This window comes from Acanthopagrus latus, chromosome 7, assembly GCF_904848185.1.
Source record: "Acanthopagrus latus isolate v.2019 chromosome 7, fAcaLat1.1, whole genome shotgun sequence".
Lineage (NCBI taxonomy): Eukaryota > Metazoa > Chordata > Actinopteri > Spariformes > Sparidae > Acanthopagrus > Acanthopagrus latus.
In genome coordinates this window covers 24,512,860-24,531,461 of record NC_051045.1, presented here as the reverse complement: position 1 = coordinate 24,531,461, position 18,602 = coordinate 24,512,860, and the positions used below count along the sequence as shown (strand labels likewise).

Genomic DNA, 18,602 nt, shown 5'->3' with positions numbered 1-18,602 from the left:
CATCTTCTCTGCCAGTGGAGCAGCATCGGGATCAATCTCAGGAAATCCTCACAACTCCGTCTCTCTGCTGATTCAAATGTCGCGACATTACAGCACATGTAACAAAAGATCCCAAACTTCCCAGCTGAAGTTAAGCACAGCTTCCTTAACACAGGGATGACTCACTCTGTACTGAGATGTGTTTATGTGTGTGTATATAATTATATGAAAATGTCAAACTGTCTAGATGTCCCACGGAAAAGCGCACTTGTGTCAGTCGCGTTTGTCCTCCTCTAAAAGACCTCAGATGCAGTTCATTAGTGGTAAGATGACAACTCACGCTGAGCACAGGGTGAAGCTGGGGATTAAAAAAAAAGCTAAACAAATTTGCCAATGGCCCCCAACGGGTTCTGCGCTGGTCATCTTCCTTCGCTGTCTCCAGACACCCGTCATTTATATCAGAGGGAGTCCAGTTTGAGTCTCGACTAATGTTCATATCCTGCAATTTCTTTGTGATCTCCTGTATGGTCTGACCACCAGAGAGGACACTTCGAGCCTTTGATCAGAGTAAAGTACAGCACTGCCTGCCGCGGATGCTAGATGAATAAACCTTTTTTTGATTTTCCCTTGGTTTGTCCGCGCTGCACCGACAACACAGGTCATCAGAGCTGTCCACAGAATGAAATAACCCTTAAGCCCATACGGTCTAGTCTGACTATAGGTGTATAATAAGATCTACATACCAATCCCTAAGGACCACCTGCTCACTCAAATGAAAAGCTGCCGTGTAGCTTTCAGGGTTTTCCGCGCTTTTCTTGGCTCTGGGGAAGTTTTACACACAATACGTAACAATTCCATGGCTTCAGAGTTCAACACAAAAAGGGATAATGTACCATGTTTGCAGTCAGAGGTGTCAGTGGCGCCACAGGTCTGTGAGTGGGCACTAGGACACATTGGCAACAAGGACAAGTAGTAACTCCATATCCAGCTTTCTTAATCAATCCTTGAGTCTTAACATTGTGTCCATGTTACTGAGTACTAAAAAACAAGTACCAAAAAGTTAATTTGTGTACTTGGTTTTGCTTGTTAGATTGATTAGAAATGAGTTGTTTTTTTATGTGCTAGTGTTGGCACAACATCTGATATTTGATCACTTTGGTTTCTTTGTTAAATGACAGGGGTTTTGTTTCGTGTCTATATACCCGCACAAAATATCAATATCTTACGTAGAAGGGTATTGAAAAAGTATGCTTCGTAAGCAAGAAGTTGTCCAGAAACTCTGGTATTGTACGGCTGCTGGTATCGACAAACAGTGAAAAACAATTTCCAGTATCAGGCTCGTAACGGCGAATGGACTTATGTCGATGCAAGTTCATGCACCAGTACCAGGCCCTGATCAACAGAGCCAAACCAAACCATCAAACTCAAAATATCAGACACCGCAGTCCCCCAATAACCTCAAACCTCAAACTCGGTTAAAGTGTAACATGTTTTTTTTTTACAGAGCTACAGCTCTGCTCTACGACAGCCATACCGTACTGCAGGTTTTGAGGCTAAGCTGTGGGGACAACAGATGGCAGCTGGCTGAGCTGTTAGTCAGTGTGTCTGCCGGGTAGACATCACAGTGATATCAGCGATGGAGGGCCAACTCTCTGATCCAGTACTGAAGGAACACATGAAGAGAGCATCTGAGGGCAGTGCACCGATGTTAACAGTCCAGTGGATAATCAACACAACACATGGGCATGGAGCACTAGTGTTTGGGCTTGCAAGCGCGCCTGTCACAGACACGTAGGAATACACCCTCACGCGTCTCACTCTTCCCCCTGGGCAGCAGTGTGTGTATGTGCGCTGTGTTGCCATCTGATAGCAGCGGCAGTCTGTTCTCCCTTTCCATCTTTCTCCCCCTCTCTTTATTTACTCCGCTGCGTTTATTTAACACATAGCTCCCAGCGAGGCAATAAATTAGCACTCAATAATAATCTGACTGATAATTACAGCCAGGCAGCTACGCGGAGGAAGGAGTACGACAATAAGGGCCAAAGTCCTTTCCTGCTCATCCTCCCCTCCTCCACCTGTGGTTTTTACTCCCTTTACTACGACCGATCACTTTGTTAATCATCCGCCTATATTTGAACGTATACAGTGCCATCATTGCAGACAGATAAACCAAAGATTGCATGTAAACTAGGAGCATTTTTACATGATGCTGTGCCTCTCTTTAAATAACTTCTTGTGCAATCTACCATGGTTGTTACATCATTCATCTTATGACGGTACTCCAGCTGCTGTACTACATCATTAAAAATATGTATCTCGTGACTTTTTTTCTTTTTAAGTAAACTAGGGATGTTTTGCAGCCTCTTCGGTTTTCTGAAAAGAAATCCTAATCATTCCAGCTGCAGATTTAGAGAGCTATTGTTCCTTGATGGCCACGATTGGTCCTCTTTGGTTTGATGAGTGGTAACATTTGAGCCACTACTCTCATCTATAAATTCTGCCCTGTTTGCATCATCCCCATATGCTGGGTGCATTTGCCAACTTCCAGCATTTTACACAGCGCATAAGGAAATCGTGTTGTCACCGTAAGTTTGAGGAATGATTTAACTTGTCCCAGTTAAGCTTTTCGCATGGTTGAATTTGAATTGCTAATCCAAGCAGCCCACGACTTATTGAAATATGAAATGCGCTAAATATACTTTTTCTTTTTTTGTGACTCACCAAAATCATAGATGCAATCAAAAATTGCACTGCATTTAAAATGTCTAGAATCCAGGCTTGACTCTGATAGGATGTGACATTTTGACATGCCACAGTAGGAAAAGCAGGTGTTCAAGTTTCCCGAAAGGCCATGACGGCGTGACGGTGTGACAGTGAGTCAGCGCGCACAATACCAGCATCCTGCAACTGAAGCCTGTAAATGGAATTCAGCCATTAATTTGATTATTTAAACGTGTTTTCTCATACTGTGACATGTCAAACTGTCTTCTCTATTCAGCTGTGATTTAATGTAATGCAATTTAACATAATCGATTTGACAGGATTTGATATTTTTACTTGCTCATGGTAGATGATTCACTCCCAAAAATAAGAAGCTACATCATTCGTGGCAACGCTGCTTTTTGCCAGCAGATGTACCGCTAAGACTCTGTGCTGGATAGGTCTTTGATCCGAACGCATATAAACTTGCCGGTCTCAAAATCATATTGTTTTGAATTCGTTTTTGGTAAATCAGTGATCAACAGTGTTCACGTTGGTGAAGACCCATGTATAAATGTTAATCATATCCCTAAATCCAGCTGAAAATCTGACCCTCTGCATTCCAGATCGTTTGCTCATGGCTGATGTTCAAGATAAAGCCAAGCTGGTCATTATCGTCACTTACAACTAGATATTTACTGAACAGATCAAGATGTTTAGACATGGGCCCTGCAGTTCAAGTTAGCCAGAAAGTTTTAAGGATATTGTTTTTACAATGATAAGATGTGTGACCAGGCTGGTGGGGAACACTGTGACACCTTTAAATTCACCAAGCTGCCTTACATTACAGTTTAGAAATTGAGAAAGCTGACGCATCTTGAGCATTCCAGAGTGTAAAGTTATTCTAGCAGTAACACAAATTAAAATCACGAACCTGAAAATGATTAAACAGGTCTCCTTTAACATTAAGATGTGACATTTCTTGTGGTGCGTCCAAATCAAACATGTTTTCTTTCATCTGGAGAACAAGATTTGCATCTTTGCACAACTACAGGTCTTCATTTTAATGCTGTTTTTGTCACACATTTTACCCGTGTCAAAAAAACTGCAGCTTCTGCGATTTGGATACATTTGTCACATTGCTATTACTCAATTAGTTGTGAAGCCCTAATTCACTAGTGCCTAGTAAATAAAAAAAAAAACTAAAACTAAAACTATCTAGCCTGATGTCTGTTCTTTTCTCAGTGTGTCCTGTTTTTTCAGAGTACCAAGATTTACTGGACATGTCTGCCTGCCTGCTTACTCGGCTCACCTTACCGACTATCAGAGAACGCGGCGAGGGAAGCTGGCTTTTTGAGCACACAGACAGTCTAATAGCTTTACATGCAGAACCATGTCAGTGCCTGCAGATGACAATTACTGATACAACCACGGGCTTATCTGTACGCCACCTTCACTCACCTCTTTCCCCTCCTCTTCCTTCGCTCCCGACGCCTCCCCGTCTCGCCTGCGCCGTCATTTCCCAACATTCCCCTCTCCTTTATCTCTCTCTTTTCCGGTCTTTCATTCCTTTTCACCCTTTCACCGCGTTACATTTTCTCCTCTCCCCTCCACTTTGACTTCCGCCTCCTTCGCTTTTCTTGATCTTCTCCCTCCTAGACTTTTTTTTTTTTCGTCCCAAAACACAGGAACAAGCTCTGTGATTAACTGCGTTTGAGTTTAGATGTCTAAATGAATGAATGCATTTGCGCGGTGCACGTGCCCGCACACAGTTAAAGGAGGGTGTGTGTGTGTGTGTGTGTGTGTGTGTGTGTGTGTGTGTGTGTGTGTGTTTTAAATTCATAGTCACAGTCATAACTTTAAATTGCTTGACGGACGTGAATCTATTGATATTCATGACAAAGCCGGTGCGCTAAACAAGGCAACTCATTTAACCTGTTTTTCACTCATCTAAACGGCATAATAGCAGTGTATTACCATATGTCTGACTAAATAAGCAGTCAGAGGACTACATGAGAAAACATCAAGCTACTCACCAGCTCATATGTACTGCTATAATGAAGCATGTCCCCATCTGCCTCAGTCTGCCTCCCTCCCGTGTGTGTGAGTGTGTGTGTGTTTGTGTGCATGCGTGTGCGCGCGCGCGTGTGTGTGTGTGTAAGCAGCTGTTTCGCTCACACCCTTAACCAAAGTCTGAATGAGTTTCCTGAGTGTGTAAGAGAGAGACAACACTGTCGCTCCATCAGTGGAGAATCTCCAGCTGATTACATGGATTTAGGTATAAACGAGAGAGGCAGGTTTGTCCAATCAGAGCCGACATCTGGCTCATTCCAGCAGGGCTGCTTGACAAACAGACAGACAGACGAGAGGGATCCCGGCGCTATCTCGCTCTCGAGTGGTGCTGCCGCATCACACTGCCATCTGGGAATAAAAAAAACGCGAGGAATTTCGCTCAACGTTTGGCCCGATGGTCTTTGTGGTGATGCACGGTGTTGCTGAGGGGAAAACATTCCTGAGATGTGAGCGGAATTCTGTGCCGGGGTTTTAAATATGTAGTACTTTCATGGCTATTACATCAATACAGGATATATGTGAAACAGAGAACAAGCACAGAACGCAGCACCATGACACATTATTAATGATGATAGTATGAGGTAATGTGAACTTTTTGATTGAAGATGTGAGAACGTGTAACCTCAGGAACCCTGAAGGGCCCATGGGGGAGGACACATCAGTGCAGATGTTAAACTGAAATAGCATAAAGTTACAGCAAAGATCCCAAGGTTTAAAAGTCTCATTGTTTAACCAAATATAGGAACATGATGAAGCAAATTAATGAAATACCCCCGATGGTGTTGTCATGATTTCAGCTGCGTATCCTCACTGATTCCCCAAATCACTTTATTTCCAACACACAAGATTCTGAATCAGTCTGACTCAATATGGAATCTGTTCTGGGATAATTCAGTAACAATACCAATTCTGCTTGGATGTGAAAGAGATTCTGAGAGAAGTGATGCTGTAAATGTTACAAGAAAACATCTAAACTGGCACATTACTGAAAATATTGCTTATTGTTAATGTTTACATTAGAAATTAAATGAAACAGGGAGATTTGTGATTAAAGTGGAAGACTGAATAGGATGTTGTAATGACTTTAGAATCTAATTATTAAATAACTGCTGTGGTGAAAGAGCAATTACAGTAGCGACAGATGTAGTCCTTTGTGTTTCAACACAGGGAAATAAGAAATAAACCCTGCAACAACATTTGTGGCCATATAAGTATAGCTCTCTCAATTTATAAGGTGCACTTGAATGCACCGCGTCCCGTACAAAGTGATACAAGTTCATGTCTATCCATCAATCTTAGGATATTATGAATCAATGTCGACCATCGATTAAAATTGGAATAATCAGTGACTTCATCAGGCTAACAGCTCAAATAATAAAAAGTCTGTATTACATACAGTGGATTGTGGAATTCAGAGATGCAGGGTGTTCATCAGGCAGCGAGGGTATAATGGAAGACGCTACTGACATGGATTATGAGGAATGTAGATACTGTACAGAGTTAAAGCATTCTCTGTTGGTTGCCCCATTAGTTCCCCAATCGTATGGAAGTACAATAATAAATGGCTGTAGTACTGTTTGAAGAAAGCAGTGTGATAAACAGAGTGGTATCGCACTAATGAACAGAGAGTATTTCATGAATGTCAATGAAACAGCTTCGATTAGTGCAAACATCTTCCCGATTAGAGTCTCCTGTAGCTTTTCATAGAGGAGGAACCCCACCTCACCTTCACTGATGAGAAGAAACCGGTCAGTTAAGTTAATTTAATCTCCTAAAATTGCAAACTAATTAAAAGTTTCAGGGAAAAAAAAAGAGCAGTGGTCATATATCACAAAGTAAAGGTAATTAATTAATGAGGCGTTTGTTTAGACAGCCTTGTAGTAACTGTAAGTGTAACAAGAATAGATGTGGCAGGACCCATCAGATCCTGCTCAGCTGCTGACTGATCAAGGTAATTAATCAGAGCTGCATGTTGCCATGTCAAGAAAAGCACTTGAGGGCAAAACCACTTGCAGGACTGGCTCCACTGGAGTATTCTGATCTTAAAATGTTCTTCGTGCTGGGCTGACTGACAGCATTTATCAGTCTTCCGTCTCACACGCACTTGTCTTTCGATGCTTATCTTATAATAAACCTGCCTGTCTTCACACGTGTTCGCTGCGTAACAGCTCACCCTTTATTTGGGCTCTGAGCACCGTCAAAACTCAGACGATCCACGCTCAATTCTGCGCCTGAACGCCTCCTGTGTCTGAACACTGAAGCCGCTGCTCTGCCGAAGTGCTGCTCACGCTTACGCCTCCTGTATAGACACGGTGCGAGTCTTTCACCTTACCGTGGCAATTGTGTTGGAACTGTAATCATGTTTTACAATGCCCTGACTGATAGACGACGGTGAATCAGTAAGACATCCAGCCGTGCCGCGCAGCTCAACAGCTAAATAAATGTAAATGACGCGCTGCTTTTTTAAATATTCACCAGGGGAGAACTACCTTTTTACGACTCACAAACAAAAGTGTCCGTGACTGGTGTGACATTAAAACTCACTCAATTAATTCATTTAAACTCAGATAATTACTTCTTGTGGAACGACACACTGATACTCATTAACACGTACACAAAATGATGGGACGGAAGACGTCGACAGCTCTCAGCAGCTCAAGTGACGACTTCCCCGAAGACGAAAACAGTTTGAGCTTGATAATAAGATGTTCACCTTCACTGTGCCATTACAACCAAACACTGAAGTAAATACAATGAAGAAGCAATGAAAGGTCACCGTGCGAAGAGGGATTAGGCAGATTATTAGATTAACATGGGAAATAACATTTGTAACTGGCTTGCCGACGAGTGGATTTCACACTTGACAATGTAACTTAATAGAGTGCGCGATGTTGAGAGAGACAAAGCAACAGACAGAATGAGAGAGAAGAAAGGAGAGAGATGCTCCCACCTTGAAGGGAAAAAAAAATTTAAAAATCAGTGAAATATGGAACAGGCTTTTGTTGCCATCTAGTGTCACTCCGAGGAACCGTTAATCTGGCATTTTCAACAGATGGGTGGTTGCGGAAACATGCACATATGCAGCAACTTATCATTTAACTGAGGCTGAACTGAGCCTTTGTACTCATACCTTTGTAAAAGTGACACTTCACATTTGTCTTTAGCTCTGCGCAGTCTGCAGGCAAATCTTGTGTCACCTCTTGCGTGACAATCCCCCTCCCGTGGTTTACATGGCAACTCTAATCTCAGAACCTGGTAGAGTGCCACTAGTTCGTAAGGCTGTTCAATTGTGGAGGTTCAACATTTAGAAAGCATCTGGCAATTGCCAGTGGAGGTGAAATTCCCCCCTCTGTCAAAATCCCCTCCAAAAGGTTTTCCCTCTGGGACGTAGCTGTCATACACCGCTGAGCTTTCCTATCAATCTGTCTAACCCTTTGCCATTTCAATGGAAAGACTTAACCAACTGTTCAGTGAAAAATCCCAAATATGCACCTCAAATATACAGTCATTGTCAAAGGTTTATTGACAAAAAGAACATGTATATCGTGGTGGTCTTGAGATCCAATAATTTCTACAACTCTTATTACTGTGATGGAAAAACATTAACTGTCACAAAAACACATTAATGAAGTTTTGTTTAATAGTGAAATTATTATAGACCAAGTGTTCTGGGCCTAGTGTTCCAGCAGGACAATGATCCCAAACATCCATCACGAGTGATAAAGAATGGTTAAGAATGGCTAGAATTTAAGTTTTGGAATTGCCTGAAGTCCTGTATTGAGCACCATCGAGAGCATGTGGACTGTGCTGTGGTCCCCCCCAGGCGGCCAACAAATTGAGATGAACTTCAGCGGCTCTGTCAAGAGGATGGGTTTAATATTTATATATATATGAGCCAGCGCTGCTCACTGTGTGTCAAGTAAGCACTGTATTGTTTTCAGCTTCCAGTTGGTTTCAACTTTACCATAAATATGGGCATAAATCAAGCACATCATGTGTGACATGGTGACGCAGTGTGATGTCAGGATGTCACGGAATTAAAGGCAGAACTGAGAGGAGCTTCTGATGGTGCGCACCTTGGGTACTTAATCTTTCAAGATCTTTAACATGCATAAGAAACTCTGTAAAAGGAAACAAACAAAAAGGCACAATAAGATTCATTTAAGGAGCATAATAGACTCTTTCAGCTCAATGTTAAGCCATTCAGCTCGCAACATTACTGTTTTGGTTCACTTCTCACCTTCTCAAAGTGTTGTTTACATCCACAGCAGGCAGAGGCTTTCTGAAAAAAAGTCTCTGAATGAAAAACCTACTGTGCACTTCCTGCTCAGCACCAAGCTGAAAGACCGAATGAAGGATAACGCAGCTCCATATCTCCGAGGTGTCAACTTAAAAAAGTTGATAAAATGTCAATATTATGTAAGTTATGTAAGTGCCTCTGGTTCTCAACTCTGCTGTGAGCCCCATGCAGATCGTCCTCCCGACATCTTCAGAAAATGTTTTTAGAATAACATGAAAAACCCTATTATTCACACATAGCAACTTTAACCAGCTCACACTTTCCCCCCGTCACATCATGTCCTAGTAATATACAACCGATTCACTAGCGCTTTACAGTTGTGTTCAAAGAATCACGAAAGCGTCGGATGGCATTTTGTATTAACTGAAGCTCCATCAGACAAAGTTAAAGGGCAGCTAATAAAATGGGCCTCCTAATTGTTCTACAGAGAGAGAGAAATTTACCATATGCTAATGTGACTTATAACCTTTTTTTCCCGTCCTTTTTTGCTTTCAACAGGCACCAAAAGGCCATTAATACATTATAAAAAGAGAAAATCCCTTTTAGCCCTTTAGTTCAACTTCCTTTCTTCCCATTCTCCCGATCCCCTCTCTCATTCTGAAATTAATCTGTGGAAGATTTGCCATTAACAAAGACCATTGACAGAGGACGGCGCAGCGGGTGAGGGCCTTGGCTGAAAGATGAAGAAAGCGCCCGAGGAAGAGCGGGATCAGGCAGTTCACCAGGAAGAGGACAAAAGACAGGAGGAAATGAGCGAGGGAGTGAAAGGCGGAGAAAAGAAAGACGCAACCAAATAGCCCATGCCGCACATCATTTGTCTGGCCCTCTTGTGACTCAGTGCTGCGCCAACGCACACACAGGACAGGAAGCACTTAGTCACCTGTCTCCCCTGCTCCTCACACCTTTGTTCCACACTCAGGGCTAGACTCCGTACCTTGTTCCTATCTGCTCCCGCAGCGATCCTTTACAAAGCGACTGGCCGCGCATGTATACCGTCAACTCTCACCTCTTGCGCCCTCCTCCTCCTTTCTCATCGTCACCCCTTTTTTCCTGCCAAACTGCTGAATGAGACGCTGATGTTTTGTCATCTTCAGCTTGTCCTTTCAGTCTCTTTACCTGTTTGCGACATGTGATGGGCATTAAAGGGTACTTACATATTTGAGTACTTGCAAAAAAAAAAAATGAAATACCCCTAATCAAATTCCCCTTTCACACTGCATGAAAACACCCACTGACATCTGGCCTCTGTCCTGAATGGGAATATGCACAATCAGTATCCACTCCCACATCAGATTTCTCTGCAGTCATGGGTATTTATCGGTTCCAGCTCCAATCAGCAATGACGGAATTGTGAACACACAGGTAGGTGCACTAATATTTGTCCCCTTATCCGGCATGATGCTATGACCTGCAATGCAGGGTCACTTTGCATTAATATTTATGACATACACGTTTTTTTTACAGAGCAAAAATATTTAAAATTGTATTCTGTCTCGTATTTAAATGAATGCTGGGATGTTGTGCCAAATACTATTACTATCTTTTCTTTCTTTTCCTTTCATACTCGTCCACCATAATTGATCTTTACTGCCAAACACTGTTTTCTTACACCAGCATCCTCTTAATTGCAAGCTAAGTTAAATGATCTAGTGAACTTCCTTCATTCGTATTTCCCTCCATATTCTTAAATTCAGCGAACAAAGACAAGCAATAGTCGCCCCACCTCATCCCCGCACTGTTTCTACACTCGTCCACCTCTTCATGACACTCCAGGAAATGTTAAATCACTTGTGAAGGCTTCTCTTTCCCCCCTCTGGTTCATTTGCTCCTCTTCAGCTCAATTCTACAGGAAATGCGCGTCATCTTCTCTTTCGCTCCCATTCATTCTCGGCTCCTCGTCGTTCTTCATCCTCACCCCTTCACAAAAACATTCAGTCGCTTCTTTTTCAGCCCCGCATCCTCCACCCGTTACTTAGTCAATGCTTAATCAGCTGTCACCTCTTACTTCTCATAGTCTCATTTGTTCAGCCTGTCTCATCCTTTTTCTACAGGCAATATACTGAGTTACTTTTTAACTTTCCCCTAAAAGGGTGTGAAATTAACATTGGCCATCTGCCAAATGGAAGTCGTTCTGACCACAGCAGCCCGCTAACTTTGTCCAGACACCAGCAGCCATGCTGACACGTCCTCTAATTGAAGGGTTCTTTATGAAAATACATGAGAATTCTTGGTATTTTCAAAGTACGTGTACTGCAGATACCGCAGTAAAGGTGCAAATGGCAGTCATTTTTCAAGTAACAACAAACCATATTTATGATACACACGTTTAAAGCAGTAACATCAGAAATGAGAAATAACACATTTGTCTTTCAAATGTAAAGCTGAATTCAGTAACAATGAAATACACTCTTCAATTGAGTGTTGTTGTTTCCAGGCTTTCCCCACCTTTGTTAGTTCTTAACTTTTAACCACTCTAAAATTAGCACAGGAATTTTAGCAGCATTTACATTATGGCACATAAAACAAGATATGCACCATCTTGGTCATATTAAAATGGAAAAACACTGTGTCTAGGCGTGTGGCAATAATAAGATTACTGACCTACTGTACATGTCTTAACAACTTCTCCGAAGGCCGATGCACATGACCTCCATCATTTTTGTCCAATGTTACCCTTTTTAAGAAGCGTTTTGCTACTGCAGTTTTATTTTTATTGTACGTTTTATTCATCATTAAAATATTTCAACATTTGAATCAATTTCAAAGTCTGAATATTAGAATTGAAGGTTAATACGTTCTAGTCTTAATATCATGATGGCCATGTATTATAATACATAATAAGTTTGGTAACCCACTAGCCCCGGCCTGCCATAGTCCAGAGCTCCTCACCACAGCCCTCATCTTTCAAGCTCCCAGTCTGAGCCGCTACCTGCACAGCTAACTGAGCCAACCACTGTAGCTAAGGGGAGCTACAGTTAGCAGCAGTTAGCAGTTAATCTGGTGATATGCTGCCCCCAGATTGGTTTTCAGCATGAATTTGATGTATGGCTGATTCTTACATATTGCACCTTTAAATCAATACAGAAATCCTGCTTCCTTCGCCTTAAAAAAAAATGCTCTTTTGTTTAACAGTACTATTGGCAACTTTAACTACAAATGCCCGCATGTCTGCATACTTTATACACTTTATACACAACTGACAGTATCCCTGTATCAACAATGAATCAGGGCGTAACCACTTGTTTCCTCTTCATTTTATGGTTATATTAATTAAAATTAAGAGTCAGCACATGGTAGTCTCTGGGTAGCATCTATGCCTCAGAGACAGAGAATACAAATACCCATTTCTACTCCATTTCTAGGTGAGATTTTTTTGTTTTTTTTCATGAGTAAACTCAACAGTAGCCAAGCTTGAATGATGAGAAGCTGCCAAAGCAACACTCAAAAACACACTTTTTCGCGGATCTTTATCATCAAGGTACCGTACTGAGTGACTCCTTAACAACCCTAAGGGGCATCACACCGTTTGTAGAGCCACAAAGGACTAAAGAGGTCTACCTAGAAGCTTCTCCTGCTCTCAGTTCAAAGGGTGTTATCTTTTAGCTAGGGCTAGTTTAGACAGGGCCTCCGAATAATAAGTGTTTCTCCATTCGCAGAGTTTGAAGAAATGTAATATGTAATATTCCGGCCAAAACTTTGGATGTGTTGGGTTGACGGAGCTCAACGCTGACGCTGTACCCGCTTGACTTCACAGGGATTTTTTGGTTGCATGGGACAAAGAGCTGTAGATGATGGGCGATAGCGCTCTCTGGTACAGGGAAACAAATCTCATGTCAGTGTGAGCAAATCTGCCCACACTTCATGTGTATGCGCGTATATGTATTCACATCACACGGAACGGTAATTACAAGGAGCCCTCGGCATTGGCGAGTCCAGTCCCGCTCGACAGGTCACTCTGCTCGCGTCGCCCCTCCAGCAGCTTTCTATTAGCGGTGCGGGAGTGTGCTGGAGTGGAGATTAGACGGGCACTACAGCATGTCTCAACACAGGAGGAGGGAAGAGGAACAGGCGGCAGCTGGCGTGTAAAACAAGCTCTCCCCTTCCTACGACCGAACCCCCAACCCCTCACCGTCCCTATCTCTAGCTACAGGAAACTCTCAGGGTGCAATTTACCGCTTGCACTGCACTGATAATACTGTCTCCAGGGCAGGAAGGAGAGAGTGATGGGCTGGGATAGAGAAGAGAGGAAGACAGAGGGAGATAGAAGGTGGGGGTAACAGACAGAGCGCACGGAAGAGAGGGAGAGAGAAAATGGTACAGAGAGGGGGAGGTAGAAAGAGAACGGGGATGTAAAAGGTGACAGGAGGAGGAGGAGGAGGAGGAGGAGGAGGAGGAGGAGGGAGCATCGCCATGGAAATTACAAATGCAATCCCAAGACCCAATTTGTGTCAGAGCGAAATGCTGGTGTAAACGTGTGATTACACCAGAGGAAAAACCTCACCGGGCTGAATCATGACTTGACCCTGTACAAACGCATCTCCAGCCACTGACAGACACTCAAACGAATCCACTTTTACCGCTTTACCACTGCATGTAAAAATATAATAAATAAATAAACAAATGGCCTTCAGTCAAGGGTGCTGGAATGACTGCTGACCAAAACTAAAAAAATCCAGTGTCATCACACACAGACTACAACAGCTCCACCTACCGGGCCAACTGGCAAAGGTTACCATTGGAAGAGAATCCAATTCAGCGTCTCTGACCCCAGGAAACACAGACCAGGAGGACGGGCTGGGCGATACCGCCTCCAAATAATATCACATCATTATACACCATATCCCCATATTTTGGAAATTTCCTCAGAAGCACTAAATAAATGCTCGATTAAAGCGTCACAGTTGAATAACATTTTCTATAGATCTCAGTCAGACTATAATTCCACTTCAACCTAAACTTTCAGGCAATTTATACTTTGTATATTTTTAAGTACATAATACACATGCACAGAAAATAAAACAAACTGCGTGAAACTAATATGAAGTACTCTCTGAAGTAGTGGTTTACCAGCAGGCTATGACAGGGTGGGGTGAGCTGGAAGAAATCAGGTATCACAATTTATGATCAAGCACCAATTTTGTATCAATTTTGTATGACTATTGGTACTTTCATGACAATATTAACACAACAAGCTCTTTCAGTTATGTGGATATAGTGACCCAGTACCTATAAGAGTTAGAACAGTCTGATGAGTTCAGAAAGTCTTATCAGTTTACTGTCAAACAGCCTTTAAACCAGGATTGGACAACACTTTTCATAAGCAGCTCAAAACTAAACTGTTTTTGATTATGGATTGGTATGTCTAACGTTCCTACCTTAATTTTCTGCGTATCTGTTGTACAATTAATGAAACACACACAAGATGTCAAACCGCGGCAGAAAGCTGAGCAGCGCTTTTTTTGATGCCGTCTATCCTTATTTGAACTAGCAAGTGTAAATGTCATGTGTTTCACTTTAGTCTCCACGTAAATGTAACGGTTTGTGTTATCAATATTCAACGTGACAGGAATTTTGCTCAGTACTCGCTTGACCCTTTGTGGGGGACTAGGACGGAACCTGCCGCTGTGTGGATGTACAGGAATGAAGAGCTTGCAGTTATGGAAAGAAGACTCTGTGTGTGTGTGTGTGTGTGTGTGCGTGTGTGTGTGTGTGTGTGTGTGAGAGTGAGTGCGTACCAGTTTTCTGGTCTTCTCGGCTTCCAGACGTGTTTGTAGCCTTTCCTGGGTCCTGGCTTTAGTCATCTCCTCGCTCTCTCTCTGTGCCACCTTGGCCAATTCCTCCTTCAGTATAGTCTGCTGATGTTCATACCTGCACACATACACAGATAGACTGATGCTTCTTTCCTTGGCATACTGTCGTCAGTGGTTGAACCATCCTAACGCATTTCCCCACAAGGGGGCAGCATATACCACCATATATATATTTCACAAGCCCAGACAAAGTTGTACTCTCAAATGACAATAGATGCTCTGAGAGGAACATCGAGAGGAACTGAGAAAAAAATAATACAAATAAAGATGGCTTGAATTGGACAAGGAATGACAAATAAGAGACAATGCACTCATCTCATGTATATAGCTTTAGTGTGGGGTGCTGACTCCTTCTTGTAGTGAATAAACACAAAAAAATAAAGGACAGCTCTCCCGTCAAGCTGTTTATTCTATCCACGTGTTGAGGAAGAGTATCTGACAGGTTTCTCTCTGGAGGAGGATTCTGTCCCGGTTTTCACCTCTCTGTGGCATTCTCACTGCCTCAACGCCCATATAATGTTGTTCACTCAAACTGTGGTTATGACACTTAAAGTGCCTAGCTACTGAATGATTTAACATCAAAGTCACAAACAGAAAACTTACACTCACAGCTTCTGGTTTTTAGCTCCTGTTTTGTTGTGCCTACATAATACATGTAACATGTCAGGGTTCAGTTTGATCTCTGGCAACTTTCTTTGTCGGTTTTGTGATACTGCCCTCAGATTGCACAACAGGGGACAAATCTCATTACAATGTGATCAAATCCGTACATAACTCTTGCTGTAAAAGCTTTTTTCAAATGCTATAGCTTAGCTACTTTTGGAAAAAGACCAGCAAAACCTTCACATGGGAGAACTTTAAAAGATATGTATAATCCTGTGAAACCGTTATTTTGGTTCCTACGGACAGAAAGCCGAAAAGAAATGAGACATGACAAGTGAACTTGGGTTATGTGAGTGCTATGCTAAAGCAAGCCAGCCATGATGGCCTTCTCCAGATGTTGAACTACGGCAGTTGAAATGATCGTCCTGGAGCAACTTTAATTATGTTGGCGATATCAGCGTTACTGTCAACAGTCTCACACATGAATGATGCCTCTGAAAAAGCTCAGGAACTACTTGCTGGCCATTTAATTTCAGATGAAACTCGAACATGAATGTTTATAGGAGCTGTTGACTGAGCGTTTAAAACTGTGCAGAATAGTAACTACAGTGCTTTGTTCAAGTCTTTATGAGCGATGTAAACTAAACCAAGACTCTAGAGCAGAGTAGAGAATCTGGTCATTTTCATCGATATCCCAAGTGACTTTTGTCATCAAGGGTGTCTGTATGTTTACCAGACGGACTGTAAATCAGATTGAATTTTTGTCAACAAATCAGACATTTGCTTCAACCCACTTTCTCTGTTCTTCCTTGGTGTAGGAGGCTGGTTTGCTGGCGTTGGACTGGGCTTTGGGTTGGGCCCGGTGCTGTGGGCTCTGCTGGGGACGAGGGCTTGAGCTGGGGCTGCAAGAGGCACCTGGACAGAGAGAGAGAGAGAGAGAGAGCGTGGAGGGCAAAACTGTAACAGAAGACACACCTTTATGAACTGTGGCAGTCTGATAAGCCTTATTTATACCTAATATATAATCAGTGCATACTGTAATTAAAGGTCAAAAACTTGAAACCTGATTATCTAAATTGAGACTGTCCTTAGTTTCTTGTTAAAATGACCTTTGAAAAAGTAAGGGTCTACTTAAATTTGAAGACTACAGTGTCCGCCCAACATATCCACAACATCAGATACACATTTAAACGACAGGAGCACTGAACGCTTGTCTGATTAAACGTGTGGGAGTTTCTGGTGGCTTGAATGTATAACCTGTTTCACCGGCAAGACATGGCAGTGAAAAGCATCTTTGACTCGGGGCCAAATTATCTGTCAGGGCCATCTTTTACTGCGAGATATCTTGAATTCGAGCCTAGGAGGGCCCAGCTGTGTCGCGGGGGGGCGTGTAACAGACAGCCGAAACAAAGATAATAAAATATGACGAAGCATATCTTGCCTTTGGCTTCACCAGTTCAACGGTGGGCGATGAAGAGAGGCTGCAGTGTGCTCCGTGTATAAAGATATTAACTTATATCAAAAATATTAGTGTTAGAAGTTAGAAGCCACTTGACATCCTGAACAAAGTTATTGAGTTCTTCAGAAAAAAACCTACTCAACTGTCATGCACAACAGAGTCACCTTACTAAACTGCTACACAGCAGATTTATGATGCAGTAACTTTTTCCTTATTTAGTTTTTTTTTTTTTTTAAATAAATCATATACAATTTAGTTATGTACAAAAGCCCTGCAGAGGCACGTTGGGAACCACTGCCATCATGGAAGTCAAAGCACACTCCCTGCCTACAGTTGGAATGCTCTCGTCTTTCAACCTTCAGGCTCCCACTTTGTGACGCAGGCGTTCTCCAAGCACAGGCATTGTTTATATCTATATAAGATTAGCAGTCTTTTTGCTGAATCACTAGATTTTCTTTAAAAACACTTCCTCAAAGTCACTTTAAGTATTTTTAAGTATTACAAGTACATTTCCCATCTAATTATATAAGCTAAGTCAACGTAAAGGGTCACCTTTAATGGCAAGTTTTCTATCATATTGTTCAAAGTGCATGACTTAAATAGCTATGCGCTATCTACTACATAAGAGAGAATAACCAGCTTGAAATTAATTTCCTCTAGGTGTAATACTTGAATCATAAACACTTGAACAACACATAATGTTTCTGTGAAAGTTCCCCTCATCTCTATGTGTAATAACCAAACAAACATGAAAGGTTTATACATATGTTTGCGGTAGTTTAATTTAGCCAGACACAGTTTATTCACTTTGACTCCACATGACTGAAAAACCCTGTATGAAATCTGACACTTAACAGTGAACTCGAGCAAATAAATTGAGATGGACATGTAATTAAAATACTTAAAGTCACTGCTTTAGGCAAACGTTTTTTTCTTGTTGTTGTTTTTTTGACTGTCGTACAAATCTGTCGTGTTCCCCTGTCATGCCCAGTGGAACTTTTGGTCCACAAGTTTGCAGATGAAGAAACAATAATTGTATTTTCAGGACACAGACTCTGTGCACGTGCAGCATTTGTAGTCTTGACAACATGTAAACAGAACCCGGTCAGGCAGCAAACTTTGGTGTTTTAAGTTTTTTTTTACTTGAAAACCTGTTGTGAGGTAGCGGTGAATATACCTGTGTCTTTCTGAGGGACTGAGGCTGATGATTTGGGTGCTGGAGCAATGTTGGCGACTCCTCTCATCCTCTGGAGGACGTCTTCTGACAGCTGAACAGACAAAGAGACACGCGAGAAAATCAACACAGAGCTGAGAACCTAGGCATGCCGCTAAAGTTGAGAAGGATAAACAAAGCGCAGCCTTTCTGCAAGTTTCATCTAACGTATTAACAGTTTGCTGGAGTAAAAAGACGACCGTGCACATCACGTGGCGTCAGAGATCCTTTAATCTTTTAAAATGCTCTGGGGAAGACAGAGGAAACTGGAGGAAGGCAAAACGCATGAACCTCTACAGTGTGTCAGTGTGTGCGTGTGTATCTGTGTGTGTCCAGGGAAATGATTAAACATAGCTACACCAAAAACCACAGTAGGCAGCACAAGCCACTGACTCACTGTTTCTATGACTCACAGAATTTGAATGTGCAGGCACGGCTGGTAAATGGGATTATCTGTGAGGTTCT

At 42.2% G+C, this 18,602-nt stretch overlaps 1 protein-coding gene across 2 annotated transcripts in view; it reads right to left on the bottom strand.

Annotated features, from left to right (window-relative positions):
- chchd6a (coiled-coil-helix-coiled-coil-helix domain containing 6a) overlaps positions 1-18,602 on the bottom strand; it is a 78,327-nt gene that overhangs the window by 57,535 nt on the left and 2,190 nt on the right. For both annotated transcript variants that reach the window (XM_037105117.1, XM_037105118.1), the window contains exons 2-4: positions 18,102-18,192; positions 16,260-16,380; positions 14,788-14,920 (exon numbers count right to left, since the gene is read on the bottom strand). In XM_037105117.1, the coding sequence (XP_036961012.1) occupies positions 14,788-14,920; positions 16,260-16,380; positions 18,102-18,192 (345 nt within the window). The remainder of the gene's footprint in view (positions 1-14,787; positions 14,921-16,259; positions 16,381-18,101; positions 18,193-18,602) is intronic.